The sequence below is a fragment of the Micropterus dolomieu genome, linkage group LG15 (assembly GCF_021292245.1).
Source record: "Micropterus dolomieu isolate WLL.071019.BEF.003 ecotype Adirondacks linkage group LG15, ASM2129224v1, whole genome shotgun sequence".
In the NCBI taxonomy this organism is placed as follows: domain Eukaryota; kingdom Metazoa; phylum Chordata; class Actinopteri; order Centrarchiformes; family Centrarchidae; genus Micropterus; species Micropterus dolomieu.
In genome coordinates, this window is record NC_060164.1 from 15,106,112 (window position 1) to 15,127,661 (window position 21,550).

Sequence of the window (21,550 nt, forward strand, 5' to 3'; positions counted from 1 at the left end):
AACATAACATCCCTGCATAAGCACAGACAACCTTTGGTTTCAGTTAATCAGCAACATTGTAGGAAAACCTTTAACAACATTGTAGGAAAAATTGTAGGAAGTGGTCACAATAGTGTCCACCCTATACTGGTCAAAGTGTGCGGTTTATTAAATTAAAACAGTGATTTCTAAAGAGCAGAGACACACTTCCACTTTAATCCAGTTTACACTGACACACTAATCCTGTAAAAATACTGTTTCTTTAAACAAAATCTGTTTTTTCCTCCAATATGTAATGTGTTAGGTGTGTGTTTGATTGTTGTCTAATTGAAAGGGTTTATAATGTTGTTACATGTCCATTTGTCCCATGTAAATCCCACTGTGTTCAAATGTTGTGATTTCTCAAGTTCAATGAATTGTATGGAAGAGCAGCTGTGTACAGCATTACCTTTGATTGGGGTCTGGGTTATCTAACCGGCTATGACTGTCACTAATAGAGTAAAGGAAAGTGTGGTCCATCTGAGGCAGCAGACATTTGGGCCTGAGGTCAGTCACAAGCTTTTGGAATCACTGTGTGATTCTACCAAAGATGATGATTCAGAGGAACTGGGATTGATTTGGCAAAGTTATGCGCTCCAGGCTGGAGGGCAAACTCTCTTTATTACACCCCTCACTGAGCAGCAAAGGGATTCTGTACACAAGAAGGTTTTATAGTGAGACTGGAAAATGGACATGGATGCAACATCTTTTCTTTTGTCTTTGCTTTGTAGAGTTACATCTTTTAAAATGTAGCATAAACCGATGTATCTGTATTTCATATCTGAGATGTTTTGACATCACCAAATAACAGAAAGTTGTAATTTCCTATTAAAGATAATTATACAACATAACAGAGAGAAATAGTTATATACAGCCATGAGCAAAAATCAGCCAGTTCTGTACTGTATTTAGTGATAATTTGCAAGTGTTATCATTTAGCATGCTAAAATAAGATGTTACACCTGCTAAATATCAACATGTTACCATTATTGCTGTCAATATGTTAGCATGTTGATGTTAGCATGCTCTGATGCTCACAGAGCCGTTAGCATTGTCTTAAAGACATGATGTAAAAATAATTGCTTATTTTAATATTAAATTTATTTTAATAGTGTTTTTTTTTGTCAATTCAATTGTTTACATGTTGAACAAGCAAAATTCACACATCATCTGTTGCTATGGACACCTTTTCAAATCTCAAACCATGCTTTGTTTAGTCAAAATTCAAACACTTACAACCAATGTTAACTTTATGTTGTGTCACCTCGAGATTTAAAAAAACAAAAAAGACAAAGTTTTCAGATGCATCGACGCTCTTTGTGACAGATGCAGACTCTTACCTGCTTCCCTAGCACACTTATTCTGGCAGTGTCCTAATTTGTCCACTTACTGGAGTTCAACCTTCAGATATTTTTAAAATGGTGATTCAGCCGGATCCTTTGATAACTATTTTTTGGCATAGCAGGAGAAAACAATAAGGACCTTGAACAAACTAAACTCAGAATAACAAAATCTGTCATTTTCACAGCAATTGATCTCTCTCAAGCTGGATTCAGGCTGCATGTCATTTACTTCCAGTGCAACAAGCATCTTTAAAAAAAATCACATGATATATAGTTAGTTGTTGACTGGGGTTACCAGTGTTATCCAACCTCATCAGCCCCCTTGTTACTTTTAGTTTATTTTCTCCCTCATTGCTCAGGAGGAATGCTGATTCATTTAACAACTTTCTTTCTGGAACAGTCATCACTCTCTTTGATTCTGTCTTTCTCCTGCCCTCGTGGTCATGTTGCTGAGTAATCCTCTCAAAAAGCCCATATGACCAGACATAATCCTCAGTGAACTCTAAGTACCTGAATATGTTTGATTGTAAGAGAGGGGGGAAAAAAAGATAAGCAAAGGACGTTCTCCTTCAAAGACATCATCTATGATGAAAAATCATTATCAGATACTGTCTCCATGTTTAACAGCTCCACGTTTAACCAGATCATTCAACCCGTTACTTATTACAAAGCAGGATGGTTTGTACTCTTTCCAGTTCATCAAGATTATTCTTTTTGTGTGTGAGTGCAAACTATACTAAATTTCTTGTCCAGCAGACATAGTACAGGACAAACTGTAAAAATTAGCATGTAGGATTTCATTCGGAACCCGAACTTTTTAGGACCAAAATACTTTTTTGTGCACCCACAATAGATGTAACAAAGAACCCCCACAACCATGCCAATAATGGTCAGGATAAGACGGTCCTTTACCTTATATCTTACACATTTTGATGACTGAATTGCAGATTTCCAAGTATTTTCCCAGTCTGTCCTGGTTAGGATGAATCTCAAATCCTGTTCCCAAGCGAGCTAGGTGGAGCAATAGGAGTTAAGTGTTGCACATACTGGGCTATACATATCGGCCACTGGAGGCACTTGCTTTATTAGACAGATGACATGTTCTGAGCCAGCGGCAGGGGCATCACCATCACCAAGTTTCTTCTCAATCAGTAATGATTATACTTATGTAAGAAAAGAAGGAGTCAGTCAGACCAAATTCCTGTTTCATTTGCTCAAAGTTAGCATAGCCATTCCTCTCAACCATCACACTTTTGACAGTGAGCTGTCAGGCACTTCCTTCATATGTAAATGAAATGGAAAGAAATATCTGAGTATAAAGATAGCCTTCCTTTAACAAAAATGTTCAGTTTAAAATGGTCCCGATGGAATGAAGACCATTAGAGATGATGTTAACAGTTGTCTGTCTCTTCCCCTCTCCCTGGGCAGAGCTGAAATATAAAAAATGAATGTGTTACCTAGGATTATCAATCCCGCTCATGATGTTTCTATCCTCTTGGTTTAAGGAGTTACATACTCTTTTTTATGAAATTTCTTTGGAATAAAAAAAAACAAAACAAAACAAAACAAGAATTACCTTAACATTAACGATACCCTACCTAGAACTAAAGTTGGCCTAGGACTAGGATTTTCATAAGTTTTATCTAGCATACAATTCAAGATATCTGCTTTCTTGGACATATAAAGGCAATTACATAATATATTAAAGGCAGCCTGTGACCTCACAGATTACATAAACTTCTGTGTGGATTGCACTGTCCCAACAAAAACTGTCCACTGTTACTCAAACAACAAACTGGGTAACAAAGGAATGCTGAATGTAAAGAGGAGGGCTTTCAGAGATGGTAACAGGGAGGAAGTGAAGGTCATTCAACAGGAGCTGAAGGTGAAGATCAGGGAGGCTAAGGAGAAGTACAGGAGGAAGCTGGAGAGTAAACTCCAGCAGAACAATGATTCTTTAACAGATTTGATACTATGGTGTAAGCTGAACCATCTACAGCTCAAGGTGACAAAGACTAAGGAGCTAGTGGTGGATCTAAGGAAAGCCAAGGCACCAGTGACCCCTGTTTCCATCCAGGGGGTCAGTGTGGACATTGTGGAGGACCACAAATACATAGGCTATAAAATGGACTGGGCCAAGAACACGCAAGCCCTTTACAGGAAGGGCCAAAGCCGTCTCTATTTTCTGAGGAGGCTGAGGTCCTTCACTGCACGACGATGCTGAGGATGTTTTATGAGTCTGTTGTGGCCAGTGCTATCCTGTTTGCTGTTGTATGCTGGGGCAGCAGGCTGAGGGTAGCGGATGCTAACAGACTCAACAACTGATCCAAAAGGCCAGTGACATTGTGGGGGTGGTGCTGGATTCTCTGTCGGTGGTATCAGAGAGGAGGATGCTGGCCAATCTTGGACAGTGTCTCCCACCCACTCCATGTGCTGTTCAAACAGAGGAGCACTTTCAGCGCAAGACTTATTCCCCCCAAATGCACCACAGAGCTCCACAGGAAGTCATTCCTGCCTGTGGCAATCAGACTCTGTAACTCCTCCCTCTATGTTTCTGACACACAGACACTTAATAATTAAACTGGACATTGTTATCTGTTTTGTGCAACAATCTGTTTAAAAACCTAACTTGCAAAATTCTCTGCTGAAATTCTGCTACTATTTATTCAGTATTACTGTTCACCATAACAATTCTTTTACTTTTTACTCTTATATTTATGTACTTCTTTATATACCAACATACTATTATTATTTATATTCCTTTTGCGTGTGTGCAACTGTGACACAGAATTTCCCCTTGGGGATTGATAAAGTATTTCTGATTCTGATTCTGATTTTTGAATTACCAAGATGTAAGCAGCTGAGTAGGGCTTATGCAATCCTGTCTCAACATAAGAATAGTTTCCCAACCACCTGCTGATTTGGATAATGAATTATATTTTCCTGCTCCATTGTATAGACTATCCAAAAAAGATTTGGTATTGACGTGTTTGTTCTCCATTCTGCCCCAACTGGTACAACCAGATGTTAATGGCAGGCGGTTGCTCAGTCAATGATGCTTTGCTACTCTGATCCCTGGAAAAATTGTAGCGACACAAACAAAGAAAGTGGTAGAAAAACATCAAAATACCACTTTTTTAAAAACGTATTTAACTTCTTTTAACTTGTTTTTAAATTATTTATTGGATAATGTTCTTTGAAACTCTAATAACATCCATTTGTATTGGCAGTTGATCATGTTGGCCTGACAGCTCCATATGTCTGTCAGTGTCTGGGGACAATGATGTTCATGTCATGAAGGTTCTGGTGGTAGATTTGCATTGATTATAATGAAAATAATCTGCCCAGGACGGACGCAGATAGCACATTAAATCTTTATTTTAAGTGAACGAACATCATGACATCTGAAAAGTCTAATCCATATTGTTTTTCCGGCAGATGACTGAATTAGCTGGAATAAATGAGAATGATATTGAATATCAACAGGGGCTGAGTTTGCCTTCTGCACATTTCATTACAGCATAATTATGCAACAACCCGCTCCGCTGCCAGGCTGTCGTTGATTAATCTGCTTATAAGTACCAACTGGGGGCTTCTACTGAATGTTATAACCTCTGGGTGTTATCTTCATCATGCGGGTTGAACATCTACTTTGCTTTAATTGCATTCACACGTACCCAGTAGTGGAAAAACTCAGATCTCCTAGTAAAAGTAGTGATACCACGGATAGAAATACTCTGTTACAAGTAAAAATCATGCATTAAAGTACTCTCTGGTAGGTAAAGGTCGGGAGGTGGGGTTAATTTTAACTACTGTATGTACTGCTGGGTACTTAAATATGTACTGGGTAGGCTACTTACATCATCCATAATAATAAATCGTCCTTTAGTTGATTAAATTTTGTCGTAATTATTAGAATCTGAAAAACACAAATGTGGTGGAGAGTGCAGTATTTTCCCCTTAGTGTAGGGGAGTAGTATATACTATATATTGCAAATACTAAGTAGAGCACAAGTACTTTGTGAGTGTTGAATGCATACTTTCCACCACTACACACATCAGTGTCATTTGAACTGTCACTAGCACTGTGGATATTTTAAAGCATTATCTTTTCATAGTAATATGGTTATCATGCATTTGATGGACATCTCTGCTTTTTTTTGACCATGAAAAATACAGAAAAAAAGACAAACTCTAGAGAGTTTTAATCCTTTATGAATCATTCAAGAATTGCTGGATCAAAGGATTGAAGTGTACTTTCTGTAAATTATAAACAGCAAATGGACTGACATTAATATGTTAAAATGCAAGTAAAATGAAATTAACAGGATTTCACAGGAACCAATGACTAAACAAAATCTATATATAACTACATTTTACAGTGTAGGATAATGTCATCTGGGCTCCTAGCATCTGGAGTCCAGACGTTCACCACTAACTAATCGTTAAGGATTTCAAAGAACTTCACACTTAAGCTATTTATTCATTTACATGGGATAGTTAGGGTGTGAATAGGTCTGTTTGTGCTGTTTACATTATATTTACATTAAGGTTCAATAAATCACATGCAACATAGCATAGAAACTGAACCTTGTTGTATGTTGATAACATTCCTTATTATCTTGTTATACACCAAATCATATGCTACATTAGAACAATACCACAAAAGTGGACTACTTGGTTTTTGAAACCTACTGTAAGAATATTGATTATATGATAACCAGTCTGTTATTGTGTATTTAAAAATGTCAAAGTTATTCCCCATTTCTAAGGTAAGGCTCATGAGGAAACAAAATAATTTGTTAAGAAACATACTATTTGTATTGTGTATTATTATTATTATTATTATTACAAAATGCACAAGTTAAATAGGTTAATTAAATAGTGTCTAAGTCTCAGTCATAGAAGCAATTTTAAAAACACTGATAAGCAGCTATATTTTATTAAATTTTAAAGCCTAATCTAAACCAGGAATATATCATTTAAATTATGTTAAAGTAGATACCAATATTAATTCTGACTTAACTTATTTGGATGCTACTTAAATGTCACACAGACTTCTGCCTTGATTTCATATGAAAATTGAGAGGCGAGAGGAACGTCTAGTTAATCTACAGCCTCCGACTAATCTGTAACTTGTCGTAGGGGCTGTGAATTGAAGAATGGTCCTCTTGTTTAGAGGATTAGTGCAGTTCTGATCACTCTTGACCTTGCAGAGCACGATGTCAGTGGCATGCTCACACTTCATTTCATTGACAGGCGCAATAAACGAGGAAGGACGCCTTCCTGACTGTCCCTAGGCCGAGGGAAGTCATCGGCTATCTGTCACATCAATATGTTTATAACTTTTTCAATATTGATCTATTTGGTTGGAAACTCGATTCTTGACTTTCTTTGTAGAACTATTTTGTATTTTAGGTCAAGCCTGAAACTAACAGAACATTTGGACATAATGGAGCTCAAAATGAAAGTCATCCCCTACATAATTAAATAAATGGCTAATAAAGTTCATATAGACCTGAGAAAACAGAGAAATCGCGTGTTTGTTACAGAAGTAGCCAAGTCCAATGTTGTTTTTTTGTTGCATTTACTATGTGGTACAATGAACTACTGCTGCTTTACTGCATTGTTTGGACACATGTTGAATTTTGTTCACTGTTCAGCAGCTTGAAGTCACTTCACAATTAATTTTTTTTTTTTTACAAGATTCCAATTAATTTGTTTAGTTGATAAAATACTTTACGTTATACAACTGCAGACACAAAGAACAACAAATCCAGCACATATGTTTACACAGGATAATGGCTACCACTGACACACGCACGTACATTCACAGATGGAAACGCCTAGGTTACTGTGAGAAAACAATAGAACAGTAAGTGTGCGTAAGTATTGCATGCTTTGTTTATTTAGACTTGTTCTCAATTTGAGACACATTAATCTTTTCCCCGGTGAGAAGCTGCCAGATGCCTCCTCTGTAGTTCTCATTTCCCAAAGCGTACAGGAAGAAATTGAAGGTGGGAGAGGTCTTAGCCAGGATAGGAGCCATCTGCAGAGACAAGCGCAACAAGGTTGTAAGTGCTTAACCTTTTCCACTCCGCCTCTCCCTACCATAGACCCATAGAACATTTGTTATTTTACCAATTGTTTTTAGGGGGTATAAGGGCTTAGAACATTATGAAGAAAGTATATGATGGCCAGTCAGCTCTAAAAAAATCTTGATTAAAAATCCTTCCAATATACCACATTTAGACACCAAGACCTTGAGGAGCACCATAGAAAAAATCATACTTTGATTTAGTATTAAAAAAAACTTTTGACATTTGTAGATTTCTATAATTGCATTTTTCGATGTATGTATGGCTAGCATTTCTGTTCTGGAAATTTCTCAGAAAGCCCCTTATTGTCACTATACCTAGGAAAGTTTCACGAGGCTGTGATTATCCCAGAGGTCACAATAATCATACAGTGAGGTCAAGTTTCAAAAAATGGTTTCACTACAACGAAATGGCTACTATGGGGACTAACATCATCACGCATAAATACAGCTGAATCCACAAGTGTCTAATCTTTCCAGTCATACTTATTTATGCAATTCCGATACTGTTTAGGGACCCCTGAATAGAATAGAAATATTCAAATCATGCAAAATAATGCTTAGGTTTTGCCCCAACCCATACAACCCATTTTTATTCATATCTTGAGGTGAGAGGCCAACAGACCCCTTTGAAAATGGCCACGCAACTTTTTCCCTCACCAAAATTTGTTTTTATTTATCCTACATTTGGAGCGTTATTTAGATGAGTGATAAAAATAAGAATGTTAATAGAGTACTTCATTCGATACCTTGCTATTTTTTTTGTTGTTATGGTCAAGCTAGGAGATCTATTTCCTTTTTCAAAAACCTGTAATATAAAAATATTGGCAAATTGTTTCAGATTGCTCCTCATCCTAATTAGGTCATCCTCAGAGGAAAGACAACAGCTTGGGAGTTTTTTTGTATTTGAACGAGAGAGGAGGAGTGAAAGAGTTTAGTGATCACATAAGTTGTGGAAAACAAATTTAAAGAGGTGGTATTATGGTTTTTGGCTTTTTCCCTCTCCTTTATTGAGTTATATATCTTTTCTGTGCATGTAATAGGTTTGCAAAGTGAAAAAGCCCAAAGGGAGTTCCCATCTCCCACAGAAAACACTGCTCTGAACTGCCTGAAAACAGCTCATTTGTAGTCCAGCCCTTACTTCCCTTTCTTGTGATGTCACAATGAAAATACGTGTCATAATGCTAGCTGAGCGGCTACTCCGACACGCCCTCAAAAACATCGTGGAAAAACACTGAGCTGCAGCACTCACCTCTCCTCTCCCTTCCAAACACTAGCTACCCTCCAAGCAGTCAATGGACATGAATTTGTTACTGTGATGTAGAGAAAGAGCTCTTTATGGATGAAAGATACTTTTGTTACAGATTAATAACTCACCACTCTGAAACTCTTGCTGCAGTCCATATTGCCAACCTAGTCGGCAACATGTAGCCTACAGCTGAATCGAAGCTGTTTACTGTCTTTTCACTGACCCGCCCTTCTCTGCTTCTGATTGGCTAGTAGTCCTTAACTAGGAACTGCGCGTGTGCAACTCCCAACAAACATCATTTAGAGACAAGATGTATCACTCCGTAGCTAAAACGAAGCCTTCAAAAAATATGGTGTTTTTTGAAAATTAAACCATGTAAACCTGTTCTGGTACAACCCCTAAATAGGATTTTGAACTTTGAAAATGAGCATAATACTACCTCTTTAAGTTAAATTTTTCATTTCATTTTTCATATGTTTGTTAGGCACATAAGGGAAAAAAGAGCTATGCTCTTCTATTTCTTTCGGTATGTTGCTTGCGTGTTTGGCTGCAAGCAAATAACCAGATCGCATGTACTGGTTTGACTGGAGACGTTTCGATACTACTCGATACTGGGCTGTTTCGGTCGATACCTTAAAGGTATTGCTACTCGATACCTCATCCCTGGTATGGATGTACTGTATGTCAAACATCTGACTGTGAGCATCCTATGTGAGCTGCATTTTAATATATATACATTAATAAGTTTGGATTATACTGGAAGATTTTTTGTGTGAATGCATGTACTTGTTGTCCTTACCATCCGGAGTTTGGGGGAGACCAGGTTGGCATTCTCCACAGCGGCGTAGAAAGCCAGGATGCCATATGGACCCCAGCAGAACAGCAAAGTCTTAAGAGGAGTGTTGGGGTTGAACTACAGAGGGGAAATAATAAAGACAGGGAGGAAGAGCAGGATAGATAAACATGGAAGTGGAGATAAACAGAAACAGGGAGAGAGGATCAGAACAAGAATCATTAGTTACTGATTTACTATAAGGATCCAAAGACAAGACAAGACAAAAATGCCTTGTGTCATGAGGTATTTTACTAGGGGGCAAGTCACATGCCTGCTATCATGACTGGGAGAAAGACAGTGGCTGTTAAGATCATTCATGCTTGGCTACAAAACAGAAACAGCCAGCAAGTAAAGGGGCAGGTTGCTGTGATCCAGGGGTCAAAGTAGGCATTACTCTAAATTGGAGATTGCACATGACATGCAGAACGAATTATAACCCCATAACATACAGTCACAGTGTTCTGGTGGAGAGCTTGGAGTCTCTACTCTGTAGTCTTTGTGACGAAATGAAAGTGCCTAAAGCCAACTCAGATGACTGTGAGTAATGGGCTTATGCAACATAAAGTGAGGCAACCTGATTCAGCCCTTGAGGAACTCAGATACTTTGTTCTTTTCACCGCACAGCTACTGTCCACGTTCCCAAATGAAGCACTCTGTCTTCCCCCTGTGGCAATGACCTATATATGTCACAGTCTGCACGCCCCCATTCACATTCTGTTTTGTTACTCTGAATAGGGGCCACGTGAGGAGGTTGTCCTTACACTACGAAGAGATGAAATAGATGCAAACATAAGTTGCTTTTGGCTCTAATTCCTTCCAATAGGTGACCTCAAAGCAGGAACCTTTACGTGGACTGCATATGTTGGTAAGGATTTGTGTGGTATAACTGCCAGTGGCTTGAAATCCAGAGTCATTTCTAAATTCCTCTGCCTCATGCGTGTAATTAAATTTGGGGTTGGAGCCACTGTAGCAAAACAGAGCCAGTCTGTCTCTGTGTTCACATGAAAACACAAAATTGCTATGACCACTTCAATTTGAAAAATCAGTGTATACATCTACATCGCTCTATACTTCTGATCCTATGTTGTTGGAGTTGGAGGATGTAGTTTTTTTTTACTCACTCTGGGGTTTCCAGTCTTGTTAAATTTCTGTGCAATGGACTGGTAAGAGGACATGACAACAAACGTTTGGATGGCCATGTTGAAGGTGGCCATGGGGATCAAGTAGGACACATAGTTTCTGTGGAGAGAAAAAAAAAAAGAATGGCTCAGTGTAAACGGTGAGCAATGGAAAATGCAAAGACATCTACAGTTGGCCTGATAGCAGTGTGAAAAGCGTATGTGTGTATATAGTACCTGTCTCCCTTGCTGTAGTCCAGAGTACAGCAGGTCCGGAGGGGCTCGTAGTCGTACTCTCCCCAGCCAAAGAGGGGCATGGCAGACCAGAAGGCGCTGAAGAGCCAGACAAATATAGCCAGAGTAATGGCGCTGCTCCACTGCAGCTTTGTCCCTGACAAGAACAAGGTCAAAAAATAATTTATTTTTTTAACACCTTAATCAATATGATGGCATGCTTGACTATATTATTTTCTCAGTCTGGTAAAGGTGACACTACTACCAAATCATTTTGCTTTAACATGTTTATACCGGGAAACAGCTGTATACTATCCACCACAGAAAATTATGTGAACACTGGAGGTTAGGTGTTGAGTCACTTCCTCTTCCTGCTATTAATAATGGCTGAAAATAGCAGTAGGGCTGATTTTGTTTCTCAGTGTTAAAATTATTAAAAAACATGCAAGCCTCCCAGGTCGCAGGTGTAACACCATTTGCTTTTGTCACTGATATCATCAGAAGGAACTGTGGCAAATTTAAAGACAAAATGCCACTTGTTGACCAGCTGGCCCCTTCAGGATCGCGGGTGGTCTTTAGGTCAGCTGGGAGCCAAGAACCAAAATTAGTTCAGTGAATGCGTGGATGCCGTGTGTGTGTGTGAGTGTGAGAGAGAGAGCCTGTGCTCTGGGGGGGGGGGGAGCAGAATGCATTATTATTATTAATTGTGCATTATCTTCTGGGCAGGGATAGAAACATGTGTTAACTTACTGGTGCAGTACTGGTGGTATCTGTCCCAGGCAACGGCGGCTATAAAGTGGATGCTGGCGAGAGCTGTCACAAAACCATGGAAACCGTGAGTCTGGCATCCTTCAGAGCCATAAGGCCAGTACCTGGAGAGAGAGAACATGTGCATAAATTAATTTATTTATTATTGTAAAAAAAAACACAATTAGTACAAATTGGCCCTTCAGGATGAGCTGTTTTATAACAACTTATGTTCATGACCAAACACACTGAAATCAATCAATTTACTTATTTCAGACCATGGATCTATATTTAAAAAATAAATAATAGTAATATTTTTATCATCCTTGGCCTCATGAAAACTGACAACAGCATCTCTCATCTCCTGATTACAGCGTGAAAATCCACAGCACATTATGACATAGCAGAGTTGACCGCCCCCCCCCACTCTACAGCTTTGATTTTTCCTATCTTTTAGGCTATAGCTACAGCTCTGTGTCAATTATTCACCTCACTTGGAGGACAGGGAGCCAGTAATATCAAGGTTATTATTTGGTCATTTCATTTCATTTGGCCACTGACCTGGATATACATTATGAAAGGGGGTGGTTACATCACTCACCTCAGGAAGCTGGAGAAAGCGGCGATGGTGGCGTTCATCGAGATGCCCATATCAGCCATCGCCAAGCTGAATACTAGGAAATTGCTGGGGGTCCTCAGCTCTCTCACTTTTAGGAAAGCGACGATTGTCACCGCATTTAAAAAGAAGCCCAGCATACCTTTTGGTGGAAGAAAAATAAACATTCATAAATGAAGGCAGCGATGAATGGAAATTAGTGTTTACAGCGCCACATGTAGCACCGTGACATTTCAAGATGAGTGAAAACATGCTCTTTTCAAACATCGCAGTCAGTTCTCGTCAACAGTCTAGAAGTGAAAGTCAATGTGCGAGTTTAAAGAGAAATCTACAGATCCCTTGCACGTACATATATCCCTTGCTCCCACAACATTATGCTGTCAGCAACTAGATGTAGTCGGGTCCAGTCATAGGCTATTTGAATGTTATAGTACACAGCGGTTGCCGCCCTCGTAGCCTCGCAGTTTTTGGTTGAATATCAGCACAAAAGCCCAAAACACTCACCCTCCACCAGCAGACAAGATCCCAGGGAGAAAACATCAAAGTCCGAGAAGCCCTCCGGTAAAGGGTAAGACGAGACCATCCTGGAGCCGATTTGACACAACAAAGTGCAGCTGTCTGAGACTTTTCACTACTCTCTATCCGTTCGGTTACGATGTGCCTTAGTATGACAGAAGGGAGCCCGCTTTTAAAGGGGCATTTCACGTGAAAAGCATGCACTTCATTGTGTAAAGCCCCCCTCTCCCAGTTTCCCCAATCCGTGCAGGAATGTCTTAATGAACATAGCCACACACACCGCAACCCTTAATGCGTATTTGCCTACCACAACAGTAAAGCCCTTAATTAGTTACACAACAAGCCTTTGTGTCTCCGTGTCCCGGTGAGGATGCAGCGGCTGCTGATGTCAAACGACGAGATGACTGATGCAGCCCACAGCTCAGCATCGCTTTAAGGGGACACAACAGGTGTCTGCAGAGCTTCGCCCTCCTGCAAATCAGAACTATATTCACATGTAATAAGAAAGCAGTATCCCCCCAATATCTATTATTCTTAGACCACTATGTCTTCTCCAAAGGCTCTGCATGAGTGTTTGATTCTTGTTACATCCAGAGGGTACAGGGTTAATATACCCTTATGAATAAGTTTAAAGGCATGCGGTGAATGCTCAAAAGATGAGGATAGGCTACTACATGGTTTTATATTCACAGCCCCAAATACATATATCAGTGCATTGCAGATTATGCAGGATTTATCTTAAAGTAAAATGTATGTGATGTATTTTAATTCATTGTAGTAACCATGCACATTGGCTGACTGTTCATTTATACTATTAGTGCTTATTGGTCCATGTGATTATTGTTGATTTGTATCTTTATTAATCCTTTGCACCATATGGCAGGACTCTGTTTTGACTATAGTATGTGAAACTGGACACACCATCATTCGTTTTGTCGTCATTTTTGAACAGAATAAAAGTTATGATAGACATACTGACATCCAGAGATGAATCCAACTGTGTCATAGATGGCAAAACCAAATTGCACTTTTAGAATTATAGACAAAACGTCTGTGGTTGAAGTCAGTTTGGAGTGTTCTGTGTGATGAGGGCAAAATGCAGTGTACAATAAAAGCCTGTGTTCCAATTCAGCTTTAGTTGATCAACAAGTGTGTAAATTACATGAATTCCAGCCATTATCTCCAGCCTATGGTGGATTCGTCATGTTTCAGTTGCAACACCATTTACAGCTTTTCAAGCCATAGAGCTAAAGGGGACACAAGCCTGATATTGCCTCAGGATTATAAGATCAAGAATATTAGAAATATAGGTGGCAATGTGTAAAGTGCTTAATCATATGGAAATGCTGAAGGTGAAGATCCAGTTTATTTAGGACACGTTACATCTTACTTAAAATAAATGACTTACTATATTCAAATAAGAACTTAGATGTATCAGATGATCCTTGCGACCCTGTACACAGGATAAGCGGTTGACGATGGATGGATGTATCAGATGATTTTTGTGGCTATGATAACAGAGCTGAGAAAATTCTTGTTTGCTAGTCAACTTTTTTTGATGAAGAAGGTTTCAGGCCTTAAGCAGCAAGATTTATTGAAGCCTGGCCAGGGAGAAAATAGCAACAGCAGTCAAAAGTTAGAACACAAAAAAACACGAAATCTGAAGATTCGACCATTATTTATCTCTTTACTATTCCTATAGAGTCAGTGATGTAGCCCATACAAGTTCATTCTCCACTGGCCTAAATATGTATAACCATCATATTGGAAGTTAAAGTCTAATGGTTTAGCTAAGTTAACCCAAGTCATGTAGTGTGTCATTCAAGTCACATGCAACACTTTCTGAAGAGAGGCAGTCAGTTTTTATGAAGCACAATGAAGATAATCTTGGGTTACCTAGGACTATAGAGTTCGGCCTTATCAAGGCAACAGCGTCAGTTGATCTCTCAAACAGACAGAGAGGAAAGACATTGTTTTTGTTTTAGAGAGTCAATGGCTGTCACCTTTGGCTTACTTTGGCTCAGCAAATGATCCTAACGTGACCTGGGGAAACACTGTGTGATATTACCCTTAAAGAAGGAAAAATCCTTCACACTGACCACTAAACTATGTGGGATTATGGTGGGACAAAACCATGTGTCCTTGGTTGAACCCAACATGAATTTAGGTGTGCAGTTACATTTTTTAATTCCAATTTAGTTTTCTTACAATTGGTCACACGTAAACCGGAAAACACTTTTACAAATGTATCCCATTTGAGATCAAATTGGGGAAACACACAAATAAGTAAATGCAATACTAATAATATTTTGATGTTTTTCCTGAAAGTGGTTGTGCACTGAAGTAAACTCTTACACTGAATTGGCTTCATTTTGCCAATGATATTGTATGAAACAGCAAACACTCCACTATATATTCATTTAATAATTTATTCTAGTGTTACTTGAGTATGTTCTAAGGAGACTTTTTGCACACTGACAATGACATTGCACCTCAAATATAGTCCAGTCTTTTGGTTCATACAGTGTCAAAGATTGGCTTTAGTAAATGAGATTAACTACTTGCAGTGTGACATGTAATGTTTAAGTGTTTGAACACAAAGGCACATGATTGCTCAACATGGTTAGAGCCTCAGTACAGACCTGCATGTTTCTAAAACCATACACTCTAAAAGATCTGTGAAGAGATTGGATTTTAATATAGAAAGGTTAAAGTGTGCAATAAAACAAAAATAAAGGTTATTGTATCAATATGTGGCACAAAAGACACATACACACAAGAGATAGATAGATAGATAGATAGATAGATAGAGTAACTATTATTGTTTCTATTCATCTGTTGTTATTTGTATCTGAATTTATCCATCTTTTGAAAACTTTATGCTGTGCTCTAAAACATTTGGCCTGGCTCTGTGGTTATATGTGAGTCAGATATAAAAAAGGGATTCTTGCTGCCAAGCGGTTCAAACACATTGAACACGCACTGTTCCGTCATCTCTTCAGGTCTGTCGGTACACTTTGGTTGTGCCAGCCAAGTGTAACACTGAACTCCCTGTGTGATGAAAGGGGAACACAGTAAGCAGGTGCCAAATAACACATGTAGTATTTACCTACATTTCAAAACAAAAGCTTTACAATTCAATATATTTCCCTCCAGTAGTGTGGGACTGTGTCCAAATGGATTAGTGAGTTGAAAAAGCCACTGTGAGTCTCTTACATTCAAACTGATTAAACATGCATTCCTTTCAAATTTTGTTGGTTGTTTCCTTTTAATTAATAATCTGCATGTGTAATGTATGTGCAGGTACATAAACAATAATAATACCTTGATTGCACCTTTCAAAACAGAGTTAGAAAATGATTTACAAACAGGGTATACGGTATATTGATGAAGTAAGGCTACACAGTGCATTTAAACAGCAATAAGGGGAATAAAAACTTGTCAAATAAAAAAAAAAACTTCTGGAAAAAAAGAAAAGATAACCAGAAATAGGATAAAATAAATAGAATGCTCACTAAATTAAATTAATTAAATTGGATGGGAGCGCCAAAAGACTGAGCGAGAATGTAAAAGGAAAAGTGAATGTCTGACATGTAGTCTAGTGATATTGAGCACAAAACTTTTAAGAGATGGTGTACTGTGAAATGATTTGTCAGCAGTGATCCATTTTATTTTCTCTTATTTTGAATGAAAAACTAATTAATATTACTGTTTTTTCCCCAAATCATATGATCTGTGTCTGCTTTCTCACTGCAGTAATAGTAGCTGTTTGTTCTCCAAATTAAATAGGATGGCAGATTAAGAAAATGTTAAGTGAGCTGAATGGACAGGCCCCAAGGTAGGAGCCACAGGCTATGATATAGGGGCCACCTTGTGGTAAAACATGGTGCTGTCCATTTACAGATTAACAGTCATGGTAGGGCTCAAATGAACTAGCTACATTTGAGGGAAAGAAAAAAAATCCAAACATCACAGTGGATTATGACCATTTCGGAAGTGTTTTTCTGTGATAATACATAGGGACGTATCTGCGCAGCCTATCGGATTCCGGGATGCAATACGCATCCAAATGAAAAGAACGCCAGTCCTTTCGCTAATCCTTGTCTATCCTTTTTATCTCGGGACTCATAGCATTCGGATCACTATGGGACAGCGAAGCGGTGGGACAAAGCCATGCAGACCATATTCCAGTAAATGTGAGAAAAAAAGCAAGTCTGTTTGACTTCAGTGGGCGCAAACTGGGCGCATGTAGACAAGCTGCGTAAAAGTGGGCCAAAATGTTCCTCGTCCTGGTCCTGGGGCTCTACGTGGCCACAGGTGTACTTGTCTCCCCAGTGAGCTCCTGCCCGTCGCAGTGCAGCTGTTTTTACCACAACCTGAGTGACGGATCAAAGGCCAGGTAAGGAGGATGTCCAAATGGAAATTATTTTACATCAAAAACACACATTAATGTGTTCTGGTTTGTGCGTACTGACGCATGTTTTTAGACGGACAGATGTTTGCATAGAGGTAAACACGTGTACAGAAGATAATTCAGGGAGTGCATGTCCGTCCAATTTTATTTAATGCAGGATTATCTCTCAAAGGCACTTTCAGCCCCCTCATCTATGCGTTTTATGCGAGTTTGGATAGATTGGTTTTTATTCTCTAGACTTAAAAACACGATTGCTAATTTCTAATTCATTTTCACAGTCACTTTTTCATTTTCTTTGTTACATTGCAAACTGTTCTTCAATGACTAATTTGTGAGGGATGATTTGGAGGTGAGCACAAATTCACTTATGATGCCTCCCTTTTAGGAGCGTGATTTGTAATGATCCCGAGATATCTCTTGTGCCTCTCGGGTTCCCTGTTGACACGTCCAAGCTGCGGATTGAGAAGACGGCCATCCAGCAGATATCAAGCGAAGCCTTCAACTACCTCTCAAGTCTGGAATTCCTGTGGATGTCTTTCAACACGCTTTCCGCCTTGAACCCGGACAGTTTCCGGGGACTGTTCAACCTGGAAGAGCTTCGTCTGGACGGGAATGCCCTCACCGCCTTTCCCTGGGAATGTCTCATGGATATGCCCAGCCTCAGACTTCTCGATTTGCACAACAACCAGCTCACCTCGCTGCCGGCGGAGGCTACCACTTACATCAAGAACCTCACCTACCTGGATTTGTCCAGCAACAGCCTGCTGACCCTGCCGACTGAGGTGCTGTCCACATGGCTGGCGGCAAAACCTGTGCAAGGGCCAGAGAGCTCCAAAATGATACTTGGTAAGCGACAGTGCGCATCCTGACGTCCAACCTTCTTTCAACCAAACCTTCGGGTGGTGGTTTAGCTATACCTGCCTCAATTTTAATACCTAAAGCGCGCTGCTAAACACTGTGCGTAAAGGAAAGCGTGTTAATTAATTTTGCGCAAAGCAACATTCTTGAATATTAGCTGTACAACAGTTTCTAGGCAACACATAATTTGAAGCAAGATGGGATGGGGTATGCCGGCGGTAGTTGATAAAAACTGCCCCATTAATATTTGAAGTAGTTGTGTGCTTTTAATCGATAAAATTTTTAGCTTTTAAATACCAGTGCAACACTAACACTAAAAATTCAATACATGGTTTGAAATAAACTAGAATACAGTTTTGAGCAGAAATAAGTGTTTATTCATGTATTTGTCTGCAACTGCAACTCCTTCTGTGGGAACCAAAAAGCATAAGGTGGGAGATAATGAATGACAATATAGTAAAACACAGTTGTCATAATATAAAATATGTCTACATAGGAAAAGTTGCAATTGTAGACAAATATCATTTGTATTCATTCACATTCATTACATTTATTTACATTTTAAATTGCTCTTATAGCTGCTTAGAACTACATAACAGTGTGTAATAAACAATTAATTAAATGTTTACATAGTGCTTATAAATGCTAAACAAGGGGGTTAAAGTGAAGTGTTACCAAGACAAGGTTATGGCCTGTTACATAAGTAAATTGTTCAAATTCTTTGCACTTAAAGTCGCTATTAGTTGAGAATACATGGAATTATCTAAAATGGCGAATTCTAATTTCGGAAACTTTTTGTATACAGGTGCCTTGGCCCATTCTGTTGACCCTTTAGAACCAAAGTCAAGGACTTAGTTTAATTGTGTGCAGTTGAAGCCTCATTGGCAATATTTTGTCATAATTTTTTGCCTTTAAATTTAGAACAGCTGCATGCACTGTGTCACTGCACTTCATAGCCAATTGCATGTTTATAATACAAGTGGAAGTTAATTTTACACTTGCTCATCTTCTGTTTTTAACCTATCCTCATACTCATGACAGCTGTTCCAGGTTCAGCTCTAATGGCTGGTGCTTTGTTCATGGACGTTAAATGACAGCAAAACCTGACCTTGATCACCAGCTCACTACCACCACCACCACCACCATCTTCATCATCATCATCATCATCATTATCACCACCACCACTGCCATAGTCATGGTCATGATGTAGTTTATGAATTAAATGTTAATCCTCTTACAGGATTAACATCCTAACATCCACACCAGCCATCTGCAGGCTGGTCTGTCACTTTGCACACAGCTGGACGCTCGTCTTCCTCCTATAGCCTCACTTGTACCCTCACCCTCAGGTCTCCATGACAACCCCTGGGTGTGTGACTGCCGGCTCTATGACCTGGTCCAGTTCCAGAAGACTCCGACACTCTCAGTGGCGTTCATTGACACAAGGCTCCGGTGTTCAGCTCCTGAGAGTCTATCAGGGGTTTTGTTCAGTGACGCAGAGCTGCGGCGCTGTCAGCTCCCACGTATCCACACAGCTGTGGCACGAGTCCGAAGCGCTGTCGGGAACAACGTGCTGCTCCGCTGTGGGACCATTGGAGTCCCCATCCCAGACCTGACGTGGCGCAGGATGGATGGACGAGTCCTTAATGGAACAGGTGTGTTTCTCTGTTTTGTGCATGAGATAAGATGCTTTTGTCTGCACTGTAGTGCTGCTGTTAATTAAACAGAGAGCTGTCAGTGGAGACAGTAAGGTTGTGAGCGTGACTGACAGCTGTGGCTACAACAGGGTTATGCAGCACTGATGATGCTCAGTGCAACATTGTATAATCACCTGCTTGATACTTTGTATGATATGGGATATTTCTCAAATGCCATATCCCATTGCAGTTGTCTTTTTCATATGTTGTCCTTTTGTAACCGTTAAAATCTCCCTTCTCTGCCACCACAGTCCAGCAGGAAACCTCAAAGGAGGGAATCACCTGGTCCATCCTCAGTGTCTCAGCTGTGTCCCATCGTGATTCAGGGAAATACATCTGCAAGGCCACTAACTATGCGGGGAATGCTGAAGCTGTCATTTCTCTTGTTGTCTCGAACTCACCAAAACCAGAAGGGAACCAAACCAGCAATGACAAGAAAGCCAAAGTCAAGAAACCCAACCAGATGGGCAAAGCTGCCTACCAGGAGAAACTGGTGGCCAGATATGTGGTTCCAACCACCACCCCTTCATCCCTGCCTGCCCTAGATCCAGGCCTTCCACCTGGTCTTGGTCTTGATCCTGGACTATCCAGTTACAGCCTGGCTGACAGAGCCACCCCGAGGCCCGCCACCTCCTCCAACCCAGATGCAATGCTGGATCTGGAGAAGACTAATCTAAGCAACCTGGCGGCCAACACCTCGTCGCTGCAGCAGGACCCCGACAGGGTGGTCCGCTCAGTAAAGGTGGTGGGGGACACAGACAACACAATTTCTCTGAACTGGAGAGCCCCTAAGGCCAAGAACACAACAGCTTTTAGTGTGTTGTATGCTGTGTTTGGAGAGAGGGACATGAGGAAGATCAACGTTGGGGCAGGGCAGAACCGGGTAACCATCGACGGGCTGGTGCCTAGGACCAAGTACATTGCCTGTGTGTGTGTGAGGGGGCTAATCCCCAGGAAGGAGCAGTGTGTCATATTTTCTACTGATGAAGCAGCCAGTGCCACTGGCACCCAGAAGCTGATTAACGTGATTGTGATCACAGTGGCCTGTATCATCGCCGTCCCGCTCACTGTCATCGTGTGCTGTGGGGCACTGAAGAGACGCATTCAAAAGTACTGGGGAAAAAAGTCAAAGGACATCCAAGATTCATATGTGACCTTTGAAACACTGTCGCCTGGCACGAAGGCCAAAGGGCTGGAGGGCGAGTATTTGAACAGACTGAACCCAGAGGAGTCCAACAGGCTGCTGTCAGCCCGCTCCAGCCTCGACTCTGAGGCCACAGCTAAGATAGAGGGACAGCCTAATGAGTACTTCTGCTGACATCATGCTCCAGCTCCGGCTCCTGCTGCACGCCATCTTCCTCGCACTCACCCGCATCCATGTCCCAATCCCAACCCAAATACCCATTCACATCCCCATCACCACCCACGTTCCCATCTCCACCCACATCCATATCCCCATCACTACCCGTACCCTCAACGTCAGCAACATCCTGACGTCAGTCCACCTCCCACACGCTCTCATACACCCACGCCATGGGATTCCCCCCCACCTGTCCCTCCTCGCTGGATCACGCCACCAACTCCACCGCCACAGAGAGCCAACTTCTATCAAAGGACTTTTGCACGCTGCACTATAATGGAAATATCAGTTTAGAGAATATTTAACAGTTTAATCAAATTGTTTTTTTCCAGACATGTGTAGAATTTTTCATGTTTCTTGCAGATAGAGGGAAACTCACTGGACTGTCATACGTGTAACCATGCATTAATAGTAAGATGACATTCAGACACACTCATGCTTTCATCTT

The 21,550-nt window shown here is 40.3% G+C and overlaps 2 protein-coding genes across 2 annotated transcripts; one reads left to right on the forward strand and one right to left on the reverse strand.

Moving 5' to 3' along the window:
* Positions 1 to 7,241: 7,241 nt before the first annotated feature.
* rgra (retinal G protein coupled receptor a) lies at positions 7,242 to 13,002 on the reverse strand. Its single transcript, XM_046071236.1, has 7 exons — positions 12,762 to 13,002; positions 12,243 to 12,399; positions 11,645 to 11,766; positions 10,898 to 11,051; positions 10,664 to 10,781; positions 9,507 to 9,620; positions 7,242 to 7,410 (listed from the first exon to the last, which is right to left on the reverse strand). The coding sequence occupies exons 1-7, from the start codon at positions 12,838 to 12,840 to the stop codon at positions 7,267 to 7,269; spliced, it is 888 nt and encodes a 295-aa protein (XP_045927192.1). The 5' UTR covers positions 12,841 to 13,002; the 3' UTR covers positions 7,242 to 7,266.
* A 4,048-nt stretch (positions 13,003 to 17,050) lies between these two features.
* lrit1a (leucine-rich repeat, immunoglobulin-like and transmembrane domains 1a) lies at positions 17,051 to 21,435 on the forward strand. The gene is made up of 4 exons (XM_046071420.1): positions 17,051 to 17,172; positions 17,573 to 18,033; positions 19,395 to 19,700; positions 19,994 to 21,435. Exons 1-4 carry the CDS (start codon positions 17,051 to 17,053, stop codon positions 21,058 to 21,060), a joined length of 1,956 nt encoding a protein of 651 aa, XP_045927376.1. The 3' UTR covers positions 21,061 to 21,435.
* Positions 21,436 to 21,550: the final 115 nt, after the last annotated feature.

Excerpts from the sequence above, each read along its gene's own strand:
- lrit1a (XM_046071420.1), top strand. The coding sequence starts at position 17,051 with ATGTTCCTCGTCCTGGTCCTGGGGCTCTACGTGGCCACAGGTGTACTT. Across the intron at positions 17,173-17,572 it reads AGTGACGGATCAAAGGCCAG|GAGCGTGATTTGTAATGATC; the intron begins GTAAGGAGGATG and ends CCTCCCTTTTAG. Across the intron at positions 18,034-19,394 it reads GAGCTCCAAAATGATACTTG|GTCTCCATGACAACCCCTGG; the intron begins GTAAGCGACAGT and ends CCTCACCCTCAG.
- rgra (XM_046071236.1), bottom strand. The coding sequence starts at position 12,840 with ATGGTCTCGTCTTACCCTTTACCGGAGGGCTTCTCGGACTTTGATGTT. Across the intron at positions 11,767-12,242 it reads GCTTTCTCCAGCTTCCTGAG|GTACTGGCCTTATGGCTCTG; the intron begins GTGAGTGATGTA and ends CTCTCTCTCCAG. Across the intron at positions 7,411-9,506 it reads TCTCCCCCAAACTCCGGATG|ATGGCTCCTATCCTGGCTAA; the intron begins GTAAGGACAACA and ends TTGTCTCTGCAG.